Source organism: Sapajus apella, unplaced genomic scaffold (genome assembly GCF_009761245.1).
Source record: "Sapajus apella isolate SASKATOON/1434 unplaced genomic scaffold, GSC_monkey_1.0 scaffold166, whole genome shotgun sequence".
NCBI classification, from domain to species: Eukaryota; Metazoa; Chordata; class Mammalia; order Primates; family Cebidae; genus Sapajus; species Sapajus apella.
Genome location: NW_022437106.1, coordinates 2,175,058 through 2,192,210, shown reverse-complemented (window position 1 = coordinate 2,192,210; position 17,153 = coordinate 2,175,058). Strand labels below are relative to the sequence as shown.

General features: G+C 50.8%; 1 protein-coding gene and 1 non-coding gene across 6 annotated transcripts in view; one reads left to right on the top strand and one right to left on the bottom strand.

Annotated features, from left to right (window-relative positions):
- The window catches only part of TEF (TEF transcription factor, PAR bZIP family member), a 34,182-nt gene that overhangs the window by 12,597 nt on the left and 4,432 nt on the right, over window positions 1-17,153 (bottom strand). The window contains exons 1-2 of one of the 5 annotated variants that reach the window (XM_032267188.1): window positions 6,589-6,864; window positions 824-1,141 (exon numbers count right to left, since the gene is read on the bottom strand). In XM_032267188.1, the coding sequence (XP_032123079.1) occupies window positions 824-1,141; window positions 6,589-6,745 (475 nt within the window). In that variant the 5' untranslated portion in view covers window positions 6,746-6,864. Of the gene's footprint in view, window positions 1-823; window positions 1,157-6,413; window positions 6,474-6,588; window positions 6,865-17,153 lie in introns of those variants that run through there. The other 4 variants (XM_032267187.1, XM_032267191.1, XM_032267189.1 and 1 more) reach the window with 4 other exon arrangements.
- Window positions 11,102-11,210, top strand: LOC116542343. Its single transcript, XR_004265175.1, has one exon. It is a non-coding gene; the product is annotated as a U6 spliceosomal RNA (small nuclear RNA).

The window sequence follows — 17,153 nt, the reverse complement described above, 5'->3', positions numbered from 1 at the left end:
TTTTTTTTTTTTTTTTTTTTTTTTTTTTTTTTTTTTTTGAGATAGAGTCTCACCCTGTCGCCCAGGTTGGAGTGCAATAGCGCAATCTTGGCTCACTGCAACCTCCACCTCCCAGGTTCAAGCGATTCTTCTGCCTCAGCCACCCAAGTAGCTGGGATCACAGGTGCCCGCCACCATACCCAACTAATTTTTTGTATCTTTAGAGATGGGGTTTCACCATATTGGCCAAGCTGGTCTCCAACTCCTGACCTTGTGATCCACCTGCCTTGGCCTCCCAAAGTGCTGGGACTACAGGCGTGAGCCACAGCACCCAGAATTGGATTTCTATCCTGTAACACTTTGGCCTAGAAGGTCCCGTCCTGGCTGTCTGCAGCACACCAACCAACAGAAAGGTTCCAACTGCTGCTGACGTCATCACTATTTTTTTTTTTTTTTTAAGATGGCATCTTGCTCTGTCGTCCAGGCTGAAGTGCAGTAGCGCAATCTCGGCTCACTGCAACGTCAGCCTCCCGGGTTCAAGCGATTCTCCCACCTCAGCCTCCCGAGTAGCTGCTACTACAGGTGCGCGCCACCATGCCCAGCTAATATTTGCTGGGATTATAGGTGTGAGCCATGGTGCCTGGCCCTATGACCACTATTTTATCTTTAGCTTCGGGGAATTGTGCAGAAGGGTGTGGAGTGGAGGGTTCCTCCACACTGCAGTCTCATCAGGGCCTCCCCTCAGAGAAGGGGCTCACTGGGTGCGTGGACACAGGTAGCATACAGTGGGAAATGGACTTCCTTGGAAGGGACAGGTGGCCTTGCCTGATGGCCTGTCACCAACCTGTGCTGGACACGGTTTCGGAGGGCTGAAAGATGGCAGTGGAGGAGGATGGTGGGGATGCTGTGGAAGAGCTGGCAGACTCCTTCCCTTCTAGCTCGGCTACAGGCAGCAGCAGGTTGTGGGCCAGGTGGGTGGGGCTGGCAGGGATGCCATTCTCCAGCAGGAACTCATCCAGGTCCATGTACTCCAGGTGGAAAGATTCGCCGTCATATGGGATGGTCTTGTCCCAGATGGGTGGCATAAGGGAGGCTGAGACGGCCATGGTGCTGGCGGCTGCTGCCTCGTCCTCCTCCAGCTTTTCCTTCCCCTTTTCCTTATCTGCAGACACAACATCTGTGATGAGATACCACACAATAGATTTCTATCCTGTAATGCTTTGGGCTAGAAGGTCCCATCCTTCTAGGCCAAACTTGATCCCAGGAAGTGGGTAGTGAGCCTCACAGGCCTGGCCCATCCTTCTCGCAGTCCTGATTCCAACCCATGCATTTCAAGAGCCTGCTCTGTTCTCCAGTTAGAATCTAGCACTTGAACCAAGCCCAGCTATTCTCCTTTAGACGTGGTATCCCATCCTCATCCGTGCCTGGCCTTCCCAGAATGCTCACCACATGCTCTGAGGCCTTAAGTGGTCATAGGGTTAATTTGTTATTTATTTAATTTATTATTTTTTTTGAGACAGAGTTTCACTCTTGTCACCCAGGCTGGAGTGCAATGGTTCAATTTTGGCTCACTGCAAACTCCGCCTCCCAGGATCAAGTGATTCTCCTGCCTCAGCATCCCAAGTAGCAGGATTACAGGTGCCCACCACCACACCTAGCTATTTTTTATATTTTTAGTAGAGACAGTGTTTCACAATGTTGCCCAGGCTGGTCTCGAACTCTTGACTTCAGGTGATCCACCCGCCTTAGCCTCAAAAATGCTGGGATTACAGGCATGAGCCACTGTGCCTGGCCTATTTTTAAATTTATTTTGAGACAGAGTTTCACTCTTGTTGCTTAGGCTGGAGTGCAATGGTGACATCTCGGCTCACTGCAACCTCTGCCTCCTGGGTTCAAGCCATTCTCCTGCTTCAGCCTCCCGAGTAGCTGGAATTACAGGCGCCTGCCACCATACCTGGCTAATTTTTTGTATTTATTAATTTAGTAGAGATGGAGATTCGCCATGTTAGCCAGGCTGGTCTCGAACACCTGACCTAAGGTGATCCACCTACATCGGCCTCCCAAAGTGCTGGGATTACAGGGGTGAGCCACTGTGCCCGGTCTATTTTACTTTATTTTTGAGATGGAGTTACACTCTGTTGCCCAGGCTGGAGTGCAATGCCACAATCTCGGCTCACCACAACCTCTGCCTCCTGGTTTCACCATGTTGGTCAGGCTGGTCTCGAACCTCTGACCTCAGGTGGTCCATCTTCTTGGCCTCCCAAAGTGCTGGGATTACAGGTGTGAGCCACCATGCCCGGCCACAGGGTAATTCAGAATAGTCTGTGGCACTGGCTGGGCGCAGTGGCTCAGGCTTGTAATCCCAGCACTTTGGGAGGCTGAGGCGAGTGGATCATCTGAGGTCAGGAGTTCAAGACCAACCTGGCCAACATGGTGAAATGCTGTTTCTACTAAAAATACAAAAATAAGCCAGGTGTGGTAGCAGATGCCCGTAATCCCAGGAGGCTGTGGCAGGAGAACTGCCTGAACTCCGAAAGTCGGAGGTTGCAGTGAGCAGAGATCACACCACTGCAATCCAGCCTGGGTGACAAGAGCAAAACTCTGCCTCAAAAAAAAAAAAAAAAAGAAAGAAAGAAAGAAAGAAACAGGCCAGGCGCAGTGGCTCATACCTGTAATCCCAGCACTTTCACTTTGGGAGGCTGAGGCGGGTAGATCACCTGAGGTCATGAGTTCGACACCAGCCTGACCAACATGGTGAAACCCCATCTCTACTAAAAATACAAAATTAGCCAGATGTGGTGGTGGGCGCCTGTAATCCCAGCTACTTGGGAGGCTGAGGCAAGAGAATTGCTAGAACCCAAGAAGCTGAGGTTGAAGTGAACAGAGATCGTGCCATTGCACTCCAGCCTGGGGGACAGAGCGAGACTCCATCTCAAACAAACAAACAAACAAAAACAAAAATTAGCTGGGTGTGGTGGAGTGTGCCTGTAATTCCAGCTACTCGGGAGGCTGGGACAAGATAATTGTTTAAACACAGGAGGCCAAGGTTGCAGATCGCACCACTGCCCTCCAGCCTGAGCAACAAAGAGTGAAACTTCATCTCAAAAAAAGAAAAAAAAAAGAAACGGAATAGGCTGTAGGATTAGCATCTGCAGGAGAGAGACTACAAGGAGGGAAATGGATTCTCTGACCTTTCCTGATAGCTTAGCTTAGAAAGGGCTGAGATCTTCCAGCCAAGAACTTTTGTGTTCCTCTGTCCTGTTCCGTCCAGTTATGCTTCCCCATGGGAAGCCAGCCCAGGGAGGAGTCCCAGTTTTGCCACCCACTTGCTGTGTGATATGGGACCTTAGCCGTGTTACTTGACCTCTCTGAACCTTGGTGTCTTCCACTGTACGTAGGATAAAGCTGTTTGTTTGGTGAAGATTCGAGGTAACATTTGAAAGTGTCTTTACAGCCAGTTGTAGCGGCTCACGCCTGTAATCCCAGCCCTTTGGGAGGCCAAGGCAGGCGAATCACCTGAGGTCAGGAGTTTGAGACCAGCCTGACAAACATGGTGAAACCCTGTATCTACTAAAAATACAAAAAATTAGCCAGGCTTAGTGGTACGTGCCTGTAATCCTAGCCACTTGGAAGACTGAGGAAGGAGAATCACTTGAACCTTGGAGGCAGAGGTTGCAGTGAACCGAGACTGTGCCACTGCACTCCAGCTTGGGCAAAAAAGGCAAAACACCGTCTCAAAAAAAAAAAAAAAAAGTGTCTACAGAGTTACTGGCACATAGTAGGCATTCATTGTAACTGTGGGCTCACTGAGGCTCACTGATTTATTTCTAGATTTTAAGGGCCCACCAAGGGGTAGGCAGACAGTGGAATATGGAAAAATATATACATAGTAACTACAGAATACTGAACTTGCAAACAGATTCTGATTAAGTTTATTAGAAAGGGGCTGGAGAGGCCGGGCGCGGTGGCTCAAGCCTGTAATCCCAGCACTTTGGGAGGCCGAGGCGGGTGGATCACGAGGTCAAGAGATCGAGACCATCCTGGTCAACATGGTGAAACCCCGTCTCTACTAAAAATACAAAACATTAGCTGGGCATGGTGGCGCATGCCTGTAATCCTAGCTACTCAGGAGGCTGAGGCAGGAGAATTGCCTGAACCCAGGAGGCGGAGGTTGCGGTGAGCCGAGATCACGCCATTGCACTCCAGCCTGGGTAACATGAGCGAAACTCCGTCTCCAAAAAAAAAAAAAAAAAAAAAAAAGGGGGCTGGAGCTGTCTTTTCAGGACCCTTTCAGAGTTCAGAGCAACCATTTCAAGAGACCTTTATCCCTGAATAAGCAGGAAAGAAGGAAGGCAGGTTTTCTGGGAGGAAGGAGAGGGCTGGATCTGAAGAAAACTGCTCCTATTTAAAGCAAAACTAATCAATTAGTGGGGACTAGATCTGCCTCATTGTCTCAGTCACAAAGTTACATGTGTGGATATCCAAAAGAGGGCAATTAAAAAAAGACAAGAGAGAAATCTGACAAGGTTGGAAGGAAATCAAAGTGACAGGAAGGCTAATCAGGGAAGTGGGAGATAAAATCATGACAAGTTCATAATGGGTTTTCAAAATTGAGGGAGACAATTTTGAACTCTGGATTTATAAGTGAAAAGGAGAAATCAAATATGATTAAGTTAGAAATAAACCAGTCATGCATGGACTCCCAGACCAAACAGCAGCTTGTTAGTCCAATAAAAATGAACACACCCACTGAGTTAAGAAGGTGGAGGTTTTGACAAACAACTTGGTCATGGCTTTCTAATACAAATTAATCTGAATGCCTGCAACTGCCTTCTATACCAGGCATTGGTTTAAAACCAATTGGGAAGTGAGAGAGTCAAGCCTTGGTGGGTTGGGTGGGCCAGATGGCCTTCCTGCTCTCCTCACCTAAGATCCGGACTCTCATTCTGTTCAGAAATGACTGTGACCCATGTTGGGTGGGGTCATTTGGGATCAAAGGAGGCAGGAGAAGGCAGAAGATAGAAAAGCAGCCATACTGAAGGGCAGGCATCAGTAAGCTGCAGGTTTTGCCTGGCCTAAGCAATGAAGGATATTTTAAATCTGCTTTTATAAGGTGGAATTTTAAATTGTAAGAGATAAAGGACTAGTCCATCACTCAGGTCACACAACAGTGGCTGCCAGTGTGATACAGTAGAAAGGGCACCAAACTGAGAGTCATAAGGTCTAGCTTTGTGACTCTAGGGCAGCACCTCCCTGAGCCTCAATTTTCCTCAGCTGGGAAGTGGGGAGAATACCCTCTAGGACTGTTCATGAAATATGATGTCAACATGCTTCGTGAGCACTCTGCGAATGCTAGAATTCTTGTTATGGATGGTTATTACCTGGTCATCTCAAACAAGAAGCTGCCAGATGTGTACACCTCTCCCTGCAGCCTGTGTAGCCCCAGATTTGGAACAAAGCATCGTCTCAAAAACAAACAAACGGGTTTGTGCACATGAGGTCCCAAAGCAGGAGGAGAGAGGCTGGCTTCACCTGATGTGCTGAAGCTATTTATAACTCAACAGTGACAGCCACAGGGATGGGAGCGTCAGAACACGCCCAGGAAAAGAAGAGAAATGGCATTTTAAAAAGGAAAATCCATTCCCCAGGCCAGACAACTCTCGAACGCCTATCCCTTTCCCAAACTCTAAAATACCTGATGGCCCTTGGAAATGCAAAGGTCTCACACTCAAAGTATACCTCGGTGTACGGACAACCCCACCACAGGCGGCCCTCCTGCCACTCGTGAACCCCATCTCCCAGGGTGAAAAACAAGGCCAGACCTGCTTTCCACATATGCCCCAGGGACCTTCATGGCCTAGGCAAGAAGATGAAGCTCAGTCCTGCCACTGTGGCCCCAGAGTCTAGGGTCAGCTCGAATCAACCAGGCGAAGGGCCTTGTGGCCTCATCCGACCCTCATCCCTTCCTGTTTGGCTCAAAACTCCCCTCCCAAGGCGCCCCATGCACCTTGCCCACACCCCTCCCCCACCCACTCAGCAGCAGCCCCCTCGACAGAAAGCTTCCTGCATGAACCTAGCAGCTGGGGCAACTCACACTCGGGGAGGAAACCAGGTCTCCCCGTGGGAAACGCCATGTACGATGACAATCCGCTACCGTAGACCTGTGCTTCCTAAACTTTGATGTAGTTAGAAAATAATGGAGGTGTGGTGGGTTGCTCCTTAACATGCAAGACCCCTGTCCCAGAGGCGGCAGATTGGGTGGGGCCCAGGAACCGGCATTTTAAACAGGCATCGCGAGTGACTCCGATGCAGGCGGCCCCAGGGGAGGGGCCCTGAAGCGTCATTTAAGCGATTGCTTCCGATCCCCTTCCGCCTCCTCAAACATCACCACCCACCCTCTCCCGCCAGACCCACGGTTTCAGCTCACCCCTGACCCTCTGTCCCCAGTCCCCTGGCCTCGTCCTCCAGGCTCCTCGTCATCCCGGCCCCATCCCCCTCCGCTGGACCACTGCTCCCTGACCCCAAGCCACCCCGGCCCCGCCCTCACGAGGCCACGCCCCTGTAGGAGCCCCGCCCCCAGGCCCGCGCGGACCACCGCCCCGCCCTCACCGAGGCGCGACTCGCGCGGGGGGTTCTCCATCAGCTTCTTCAGGACCAGGGGGAAGGAGCCCGACAGGCCCCTTTCCCCAGCTGCACGCCCCGGCCCCGGGCCGGGCCCTGCCTGCGGCTCCACAGGCGGCTTCTTTCCGCCGCCCGCGTCGGACATCGTGCCCCGGACTCGGCTCGCGCGCCTAGCTTCCCCCGCCCGCCCCCGAGATGGGCCGGAGCCTTGCGACCCGCTGCAGCTGCCGACACGGGCAGCTACTGCGCAGGCGCCCAACGGCGCCCCCGCCTCCCTCCATCGCTACCCCGCCTGCGGACCGGCTCTGATACATTAATTATTCATGAGGCCAGACCAGCTTCCCGGGATCGCGGCTCGGGATTGGCCCAGCCTGCGAGAGGGGCAGCCGCAGCTCCTCGGGCCGTGATTGGTCGGGGCAGCCTGGCTAAGCTACACACGTGCGGGGCCAGGTGAGGACCCCCGCGGAGGCCCCGCCCCGCCGCCCCCGTGTCCCTTGATTGGCGCCTGGTGGGGTCTATCGTGGGCCTTCCTCGGCGACGTTCCTTCTTTCCTACTAGTGTCCCTGCTTCACCGCTCTCTTCATAACCTCTCCCCTTCCAGACCACCGCAGCCTCTCCCTCTCGTCCCTGTCTCCCAACCTTCCCGACGCGCTACCGAAGCGGGGCGGGGCTCGGAGCGGCGGCCGGCCAGAGGGACCTATCCGAGCTTCCGCTGGCTCGGCATGGAAGTCCTCCGCGGGTCACGTGGAGCCGCAGCCGAGTCCGGTCGCGTGGGGCGGGGGAAGAGGAGGAAGGCGCGGGAACAGCCAATGGAGGGCGGGGGCGGGGCCCGGGGCGGTGCACGAGGCGCCGCACGTGCGGGGCTGCGGCGGGGCGGGAGGGGCAGGGAGTGACGGGCGTTTTTGTTCTGGCCAGGGTCGCGGGACTGGGACGCAGAACCCAGCCCGCACTTATGCTCCCAAGGGACCCAGAGGTTTCCTGAGGGCAGTACCGGGGACCCGGACCTGCCGAGATGTAGGGATGACCCGAGCAGGCTTGGCCGCCCCAGAGCTGGGTGTCGGGTTGCCCTAGGCTCCCGGGTTTCGGTGCGGGCGGGCGTGGCTGCCTGATAAACACTAGCGTGAGAGAGCATTCCTGAGGCCCCATCCTGAGCCAGGGCCCGGGTACAGGCTTCCGCCCTCCCACTTACTAGCTTGTGACCTTGGGAAAGTCCGGTTGCTTCACTGGCGCTTGTTTCCTAGGCCATAAAATTAAGAGGTTGGGCTACAGAATCTCTACAGTCCCAAACAGTTGTGGAATTCTGTTCCTTTCTAGGACTCTCCTTTCCTTTACCTGGAAAACAAAAACCTCCTTAACACCAGGTACCGATCCCACATTTTGTGGGAGAACCACTGCCTGTCTTAAAATTAAAATCCTCCTCAGGAGTTCGTAGGAATCTGTAAAAATGTAATATGTGGAGCGGTACACAAATACAAAGTTGCTCCTAAACAGCGCTCAGAACTTTGTACCTCTTTATAGTACAAATCAGACTCTACTGCAAACCCAGGCAACACTGGACTCCTGGAAGGCAGAGAGCTTGGCTTGTTTATCCAGCATCCCAGCAGCGGCCCACCCCTTCTAGCAGGAGGGGTTAGCGGGTGGCAAAGTGATAGTCCTTGGCTCGGGGTAGATGGGTGGTGATCCAGACACCCACAGCCAGCTAAAACTTGTCAAGCTGATGCAATCAGAATTTTGCTAGGGCTGGACGCAGCGACTTACGCCTGTAATCCCAGCACTTTGGGAGGCCGAGGCAGTCGGATCACCTGAGGTCAGGAGTTCGAGACCAGCCCAGCCAATAGGGCAAACACTTCTATAAGTACAAAAAGAATTAGCTGGGCGGCTAATTGGTGGGGGCGCCTGTAATCCCAGCTATTCGGGAAGCTGAGGCAGGAAAATAGTTGAACCCAAGAAGTGGAGGTTGCAGCGAGCCGAGATAGCGCCACTGCACTCAAGCCTGGGCGACAGAGGGAGACAAGATTCCATCTCAAATAAATAAATAAATAAATAAAGGCCAGGCACAGTGGCTCACGCCTGTAATCCCAGCATTTTGGGAGGCTGAGGCGGGCGGATCACGAGGTCAAGCATCCTGGCCAACATGCTGAAACCCTATCTCTAGGAAAAAAAAATTGATAAAAAATAAATAAAATAACCTTGCTGGGGGTTAAGGAGGAAAAAGAAGTTGGGTAGCTGAGCAGGCCTGGCAAGCAAGAGATTTGAAGGACTTTGAGTGGTGGTAGGGACGTATGATGAGTCTGATTCCACAATTCAAGCTCTCACTGCTACTCTAATTGAATCTCAGTCATTTTCTGAATCTGATGCCTCAATTGCTTTACATCTTCAGGCCTCCTTTTCCTTTTATGTCAAGTAGAGTTAGGGCAGGCTCTACCTTATGGGTTTTCTTTTTCTTTTTTTGGTGTGGGGCGGGTGGACAGAGTTTCCCTCTTGTTGACCAGGCTGGAGTGCAATGGCACAATCTCCACTTACTGCAACCTTCACCTCCCAGGTTCAAGAGATTCTCCTGCCTCAGCCTCCTGAGCAGCTGGGATTATAGGCGTGCACCACCATGCCTGGCTAATTTTTTTGTATTTTTAGTAGAGATGGGGTTTCATTCACCATGATGACCAGGCTGGTCTCAAACTCCTGATCTCAGGTGATCAACCCACCTCAGCCTCCCAAAGTGCTGGGATTACAGGCGTGAGCTACCACAAGTGGCCTACCTTATGAGGTTTCCGTGAGCCTATTTGTACAGATGCACAGTTGCAAACCTTCAACAAATGTAGTTTTCATAATTTTACTAAAACTGGTTGGTATATCTGTTATCCCAGAGGCTAGTATGGTGCTTGTGTCACTCTCTGTAGTGAAAATAGTTAATCGCGTACAGAAAATCTGTTGTGTTGTAGAATTGTTAGTGAGAATTCTGTGTGTGGCTAAACTTAAACATCTTTAGGGGAAGCTAAGCTAGACAAAAGGCATTCCAAGGAAGTTGATTAAAGCAATACAGGGATTGGGGTCAGTGGCTCACACCTGTAATCCCAACGCTTTGGGAGGCCGAGGCAGGCAGATCACCTGAGGTCAGGAGTTCGTGACCAGCCTGGCCACCATGGTGAAACCCTGTCTCTACTAAGAATACAAAAATTAGTGGGTATGGTGGCGAGCACCTGTAACCCCAGCTACTTGGGAGGCTGAGGCAGGAGAATCTATTGACTCCAGCCTGGGCAACAGAGCAAGACTCTGTCACACACACACACATACACACACACGCACACACAAATAAAAAAGCTTTTTAAAAAAGCTTTTTTAAGGCCGGGCGCGGTGGCTCACGCCTGTAATCCCAGCACTTTGGGAGGCCGAGGCGGGTGGATCACGAGGTCAAGAGATCGAGACCATCCTGGTCAACATGGTGAAACCCCGTCTCTACTTAAATACAAAAAATCAGCTGGGCATGGTGGCGCGTGCCTGTAGTCCCAGCTACTCAGGAGGCTGAGGCAGGAGAATTGCCTGAACCCAGGAGGCGGAGGTTGTGGTGAGCCGAGATCGCGCCATTGCACTCCAGCCTCGTGAATAACAGCGGAACTCCATCGCGCCCAAAAAAAAAAAAGCTTTTTTAAAAACCTGCTAATTTGACCATGGGGAGATTTGATGGCTTAGAGTCATGTATTTGTAGTCTCATGGCTAATATGACATTATTGCTGGGAAGAAAAACCCATTCTCAAAGTATTAGATGATGATTAATGATAACGGCAGTGGAAGGTTATAACACGTGTTTATGACAAAGATGGGCTGTAGTAAGAGGAAGTAAAGATTTAGCTTTTCTTTTTTTAGCTGTCGTTATTCTAAATGAATAATGCCTACTCCACTCATCTCCGAGCCCGGAGCAACTACCCTAACAGGCAAGTGACGCTGGTAAGAAGTGAGACCAGCAGGTTAAGCCTCCAGAACTTGGTGTTCATGTGCTGACACTCCCCAGAGAGGGTTTTTCCCCCTGGATAACCAGAGGGTAAATGATGTGTCACAAATACTGCAGGAGCATTGCAAACATGTTCTCTGTCGTGCTTAATTGCAAGCTGTGAGGTTAGCTACATTGCCAGCTTGCAGCATTAAACAGTGCCGTCCTGGAGGTGGGAGCCATTACGTTCTCCTCTTCATCCTCCACCACAGCAGCCTTTCTCTACCTTTGTCTCCTATCACTAAAGTGGGAATAATGGCATGACCTTGCCCAGTCTCTTAGTGGAGGAATAAATGTTGGGAGAAGTAGTTAGCTGATTTCCATAGTTTGTGAGCCCTGCAAAGAAGTAAACCCCATAAGAACATGTTACTACCCGATTAAGACTTCAAAGGCTGAGATATTAGAGAGGATTTTGGGGGGAAAAAAGAAAAAATAAAGGTATGATGTGGAACAGTGGCCCAGGCTGGGCAACAGAGTGAGACCTCATCTCTACAAACTCTAAAAAATTAGCCTGCTGTGCTCTCTCCAGCAGCACACAAATACTAACATTGGAGCGATACAGAAAGAATTTGCATGGCACCTGTGCAAGGATGACATGGAAATTCATGAAGTGTTCCATTTTTTCAAAGAAAAATTAGGCTGGATGCAATGGTTCACGCTTGTAATCCAAGCACTTTGGTAGGCTGAGGCAGGTGGATCACAAGGTCAGGAGTTCAAGACCAGCCTGGCCAAGATGGTGAAACCCCTTCTCTACTAAGGCTGGACTCGGTGCCTCACACCTGTAATCCCAGCACTTTGGGAGGCCGAGGTGGGCGGATCGCAAGATCAGGAGTTTGAGAACATCCTGACCAATATGGTGAAACCCCATCTCTACTCAAAATACAAAAATTGGCCAGGCATGGTGTATGCACCTGTAGTCCCAGCTACTCAGGAGGCTGAGGCAGAAGAAAAATCACTTGAACCCAGGAGGCGGAGGTTGCAGTGAGCCTAGATTGTGCCACTGCACTCCAGTCTGGCAACAGAGCGAGACTCTGTCTTAAAAATATATATATACAAAAATTAGGTGCGATGGCAGGTGCCTGTAATCCCAGCTACTCAGGAGGCTGAGGCAGAAGAATCGTTGGAACCCAGGTGGAGGTTGCAGTGAGCAGAGATTGAGCCATTGCACTCCAGCCTGGGCAACAGAGAGAGACTCCATCTCAAAAAAGAAAAATTAGCTGGATGGTGGTGCACCTGTAGTCCCAGCTACTCAGGAGGCTGCAGTGGGAGGGTCGCTTGAGCCCAGGAGATCAAGGCTGCAGTGAGCCATGATTGTGCCACTGCACTCCAGCCTGGGTGACAGAGAGAGACCCTGTCTCAAAAAGAAGCAAAAAACAAAACCACAGTGGTTTCTTTAGGGAAGTGGGGGTCATGGGGCAGCAGTGACTTTGTGAGCAAGGGAAACAGACCTGGGGGAGTCCCTCCTCAGTTGCTGAACAAGCCACATGGCCATGGACAAATGACTTCTGTCTAAGCCTCGGTTATTTTCCTCTTGGAAACAGAGATGGATATGCCTGCTTTACAGAACAGTTGGGAGGATTACCTGTGATGAGCAATGCCAAGTGCCCGCCTGGCATGGTGTAGTGTGGAGTAGGTAGGTGCCCACCCCTCCCTTTTTGTTGAAGCTGTATTGGGTCAGGAGTAGAATTATTCTGGGTGTGAGGACAAGGCTGTGGGCCTGAGGGCGGGTTTAGAGTCTAAGCTACAGACAAGATTGGTTGTGAAATGTCCATTTTTCAGAGTTGGACTGGCTTTACGTTCCACTTATGACTGTTTCAGAAACCTGCTAATCAGCCCAAGTTAAAAACTTTGTTCAGGGCCAGGCACGGTGGCTCACTCCTGTAATCCCAGCACTTTAGGAGGCTGAGGCAGGCGGTCACGAGGTTAGAAGTTCAAAACCAGCCTGACCAACATTGTGAAATCCTGTCTCTACTAAAAATACAAAAATTAGCCAGGTGTGGTGACGCTTGCCTGTAATCCCAGCTACTTGGGAGGCTGAGGCAGGAGAATCCCTTGAACCTGGGAGGCAGAAGTTGTGGTGAGCCAAGATCACACCATTGTACTCCAGCCTGAGCAACAGGAGCGAAACTCTGTCTCAAACAAACAAACTTTGTTCAGGCCAGGCCTGATGGTTCACACTTATAATCCCAGCACTTTGGGAGGCTGGGGGATCACTTAAGGCCAACAGTTCAAGACCAACTTGGCCAACATGGCAAAACCCTGTCTCCTTGAAAAATACAAAAGTTAGCTGGGCATTGTGGTGGGCACCTTTAATCCCAGCTACTTTGGAGGGTTAGACAGGAGAATCACTTGAACCACTTGAACCCAGGAGGCGGAAGTTGCAGGGAGCCAGGATTGCACCACTGCACTCCAGCCTGGGCCACAGAATGACTCTGTCTCAAAACAAAAACAAAAACTTTGTTCAGTTGCGCATATGCAGAACAAATGATTTTCATTAAGCCAGTTTGCCAGTTTGGATTATTTTTACTTAAACTTGAAGTTTGGAGGAGCTAAAATTCCAGCACAGGAGCCTTTGACCAGATACCCTATAATGATCTCTTTGGCCATGTATTCAGCGCCAGAAAGAACAGCCTCACTCTGTCTTCTGACTTATTGAAAATAGGACATAGGCCTTGGATGCGTGAGAGCAGAAGGGTGATAAGGCTTCTTCCATTGAGCTCTCAGAAAGCCTGGTTATCTGTGTCCTTTGCCCAAATCAAATGCAGAAGAGCACAATGCTTTCCTCAGAATAGTAACTCAGCAAAAATATACTTTTTCCTTTTTTTAAAAACTCCCATCCCCTCGTAAATACTTGTTGGTTTGCTTTGTTCTTGGTGCCAGTAGGACAGTTTAACCAAACCTTTCACAGCTAAGTCACATGCATTTGGAGCATTAGTAACGTTAAATAACAGTCATTGTGTCTGATTCACAATTGAACCTGGAACAGCAAACATGAGCCATCGTTTGGGAAGTCTGTCCGCACAGCCTTGCCAGCAGCTCTCCTTCCTAGCCCACATACCTGTGCCTGGGCTCTTCGGTTTGTACCCTGGTCTCAGGGTGTTCCAGGGGAGAAGTGGTGGGTGGAGGCTCTTTACTGATTCTTGCCCTCCTTGCCAGTACTCTCAAAAGCACTTGCTTCCTGTTTGTCTCGCATTCTGTCCGTTACCAGGGTTTGGTCTGCAAATGGAGAGCTGCTGTAATAGTGCCCTTTCCAGAGAAAAGTCCTCACCTCTGCCCTCTGTGACGACTCAAAAGCCACTACCCAATAGCCACGATTTCTCCAGTCAAAGCCATGCTGGCGGGGGACAGTGGTGGGGCTCTGGAGCAAGACCACCTGGGGCTGATTCCTGCTTCTACTTTAGTCGGCCTTTGAACAACAAGGGTTTGAACTGCATGCGTCCACTTACATGTGGATTTTTTTTCAACAAAACTTACACTAAGTTTGCCTGCCTCTCCTGCCTCCCCTTCCACTTCTGCTACCCCTGAAACAACAAGATCAGCCCTTCTTCCTCCACCTCCTCCTCTTCCTCACCTACTCAATATGGAGACAAGGATGAAGACCTTTATAGCGATTCACTTCAACTTAGTTAAGAGTAAGTGTATATTCTTTCATGATTTTCTTTTTCTTTTATTTTTTGAGACAGAGTCTCGCTGTGTCACCCACGCTGGAGTGCAGTGGTACTGTCATAGCTCACTGCAGCCCTGAACTGCTTACCTCAAGTGATCCTCCTGCCCCAGCCTCTGGGGTAGCTCAGATTTCAGGTATGCAATACCATGTCTGGCTAATTTTTAATTTTTTTGTAGAGATGGGGTCTCACTATGTTGCTTAGGCTGGTCTCAAACTCCTGGGCTCAAGCACTTCTCCCACTTCAGCCTCCCATGGGATTACAGGTATGAGCCGCTGTACCCGGCTATGATTTTCTTTTTTTTTTCTCTTTTTTTTTTTTTTTTTTTTTTTGAGACGGAGTCCCACTCTGTTGCCCAGGCTGGAGTGCAGTGGCGTGATTTTGGCTCACTGCAACCTCCAGCTCCCAGGTTCAAGCAATTCTTCTGCCTCAGCCTCCCGAGTAGCTGGGATTATAGACGTCTGCCACTAGGCCCAGCTAATTTTTATATTTTTAGTAGAGACAGGGTTTCATCATGTTGGTCAGGCTGGTGTCAGACTCCTGACCTCGTGATCTGCTTGCCTTGGCTTCCCGAAGTGCTGCAATTATAGGCATGAGCCACTGTGCCCAGCCACCATGATTTTCTTAATAACATTTTCTTTTCTCTAGCTTACTTTGTTGTAAGAATACAGTATTTAGGCTGGACACAGTGGCTTATGCCTGTAATCCCAGCATATTGGGAGGCCGAGGTGGGTGGATCATGAGGTCAGGAGTTCGAGACCATCCTAGCCAACATGGTGAAACCCTGTCTCTACTAAAAATACAAAAAAATTGGCTGGGTGTGGTGGCATGTGCCTGTACTCCCAGCTACTCAGGAGGCTGAGGCAGGAGAATTGCTTGAACCTGGGAGGCGGAGGTTACAGTGAGCTGAGAGCGTGCCACTGCACTCCAGCCTGGCAGCAGAGCAAGACTCTGTCTTAAAAAAAAAAAAAAAATTATATGCAGGTTTTCTACTGCATGGGGGCAGCATCCCTAATCCCCATGGTATTTAAGGGTTAACTATATTTCTTGCAAGCTTGAGCAAATGATTAACCCTCTCTATGCCTGAGTGTCCAAAGTGAAGGAATCCATTCTGGCACAGTGCCAGAATACCACCTGGCTCATACCATGTGCTTGGTTCAAGTTAACTCTGCTGTAATTCCTGCTTGGGTTGTTCTGGGGATATCTCATTTCTCCCTACCGGCCACTTCCTCAAGCATAGTGGGTGTGGGGGGGTCCTTACAGACAGGGAGATGACAGCGTCACTCTTCTTCATAACCGTCAAGGCTCTGCAGGCGCTCGCCCTCGGGTCTCTCTGGCCTCACCTCTGACTCCTCTCCCCCTTGCTTGCCTTCTGCAGCCACAGTGGCCTCTTATTCCTCAGACCCATTTTGTCTTTCCTGCCCCAGGAAGGGCCTTTGCAGGTGCCGTCCCCATAGCCTGAAAGTTCCTTGGATAGCTGACTTTTCCTCACCCTCCAGACCTCCAGGCCTCAGTTCAAATGCCTCTCCCTGGGAGAGGCTGATCCTGACCCCCTGACCCTGGCCCCCCTACACACAGCTGATTGTCTCTCCCCACTGGAATGCAAACACCAGGGATAGGAATAGTGTCGGTTTCCTTCACCCAGGGCTCCCCAAGCATAGCAAATACTCCGGAAGCACATGATGAATGTCTGGGTGACCAAGAGCTACTGCCTGAGAGTTTCAGAGCCCAGGCAGCCCTATGGGTAGCCACGAGCCTGCTGTCAGGAGGAACTGGGTTTGAGTACTTCAACAACTGTATGGCCTTCCCTCTCTGAGCATCAGTGTCCTCACTCACAGAGTGCATGGATAATCATATCTCCCTTGCAGAGCCATTGCATAGATAGTGACATAGGAGCATGCAACATAGTCCTGGCACGCTCAGAAGGTGGCTGTTGAGTCAAGAGTGCATCCTGGAGCAGCCTAGCCACCTGGAAGGGGCACTGCTCAACACTGCCGTCAACGCCTGGCACTTGGTGAGAAAGAATTTCTCACATTTCTCTGAAGGGGTCGGGGGGGGGCAGGTAGAGAAGAAGGCTCTGGGCTGCTAGGGTAGGAAGGAAGAAAAGAGAGGCTGGCCCATGTACTGGCCCTGAGGGTAGCCAGTGTCTCTGAGTTCATTTTCTCACCAGAAGGACAGGAGGAATGTACCATTTAGAAGGAGGTGGTGAGGAGTTGGGATGGGGGCTTACAACTGTAATCCCAGCACTTTGGGAGGCTGAGGTGGGCGAATCACCTGACATCAGGAGTTCAAGACCAGCCTGGCCAACATGGTGAAACCCATCTCTACTAAAAAATACAAAAATTAGCTGGGCGTGGTGGTGGGTACCTGTAATCCCAGCTACCCAAGAGGCTGAGGCAAAAGAATTGCTTCAACCCAGGAAACAAGGTTTCAGTGAGCCAACATGGTGCCACTGTATTCCAGCTTGGGTGACAGAGTAAGACTCCGTCTCAAAAAAATAAACAAAAGGAGGTAGTGAGGATTAAATGAGCTAGAATGTCCAGCACATAGAAGGCCCTTTCCCCTGTCCTCTTCCCTGAAAGCAAACTCCTCAATTTCACAGTTTTGCTCTGGTTCCCAGGCTGTGCATGGAGGTAAACACGGCCCTCACTCAAGCCAAGCTCAGGAGAGCCCAGGCTGCACCGTGTCCACCCTCTCGGCTCATTTCCCTAAATCCGCCAAGAGGATGACACCAAGGCCCCTCCTGCCCCAGCAAGTCCTGCCGAGATCCTGCCTATTATCAGGAAACTGGGCTGTGCAGGGCAGATGGCACCATGCCTCTAGGAGCCTCAGCACGTGTTTCCAAGGAGACAGCCCTGTGTGTGTGTGTGTGTGTGTGTGTGTGTGTGTGTGTGTGTGTGTGT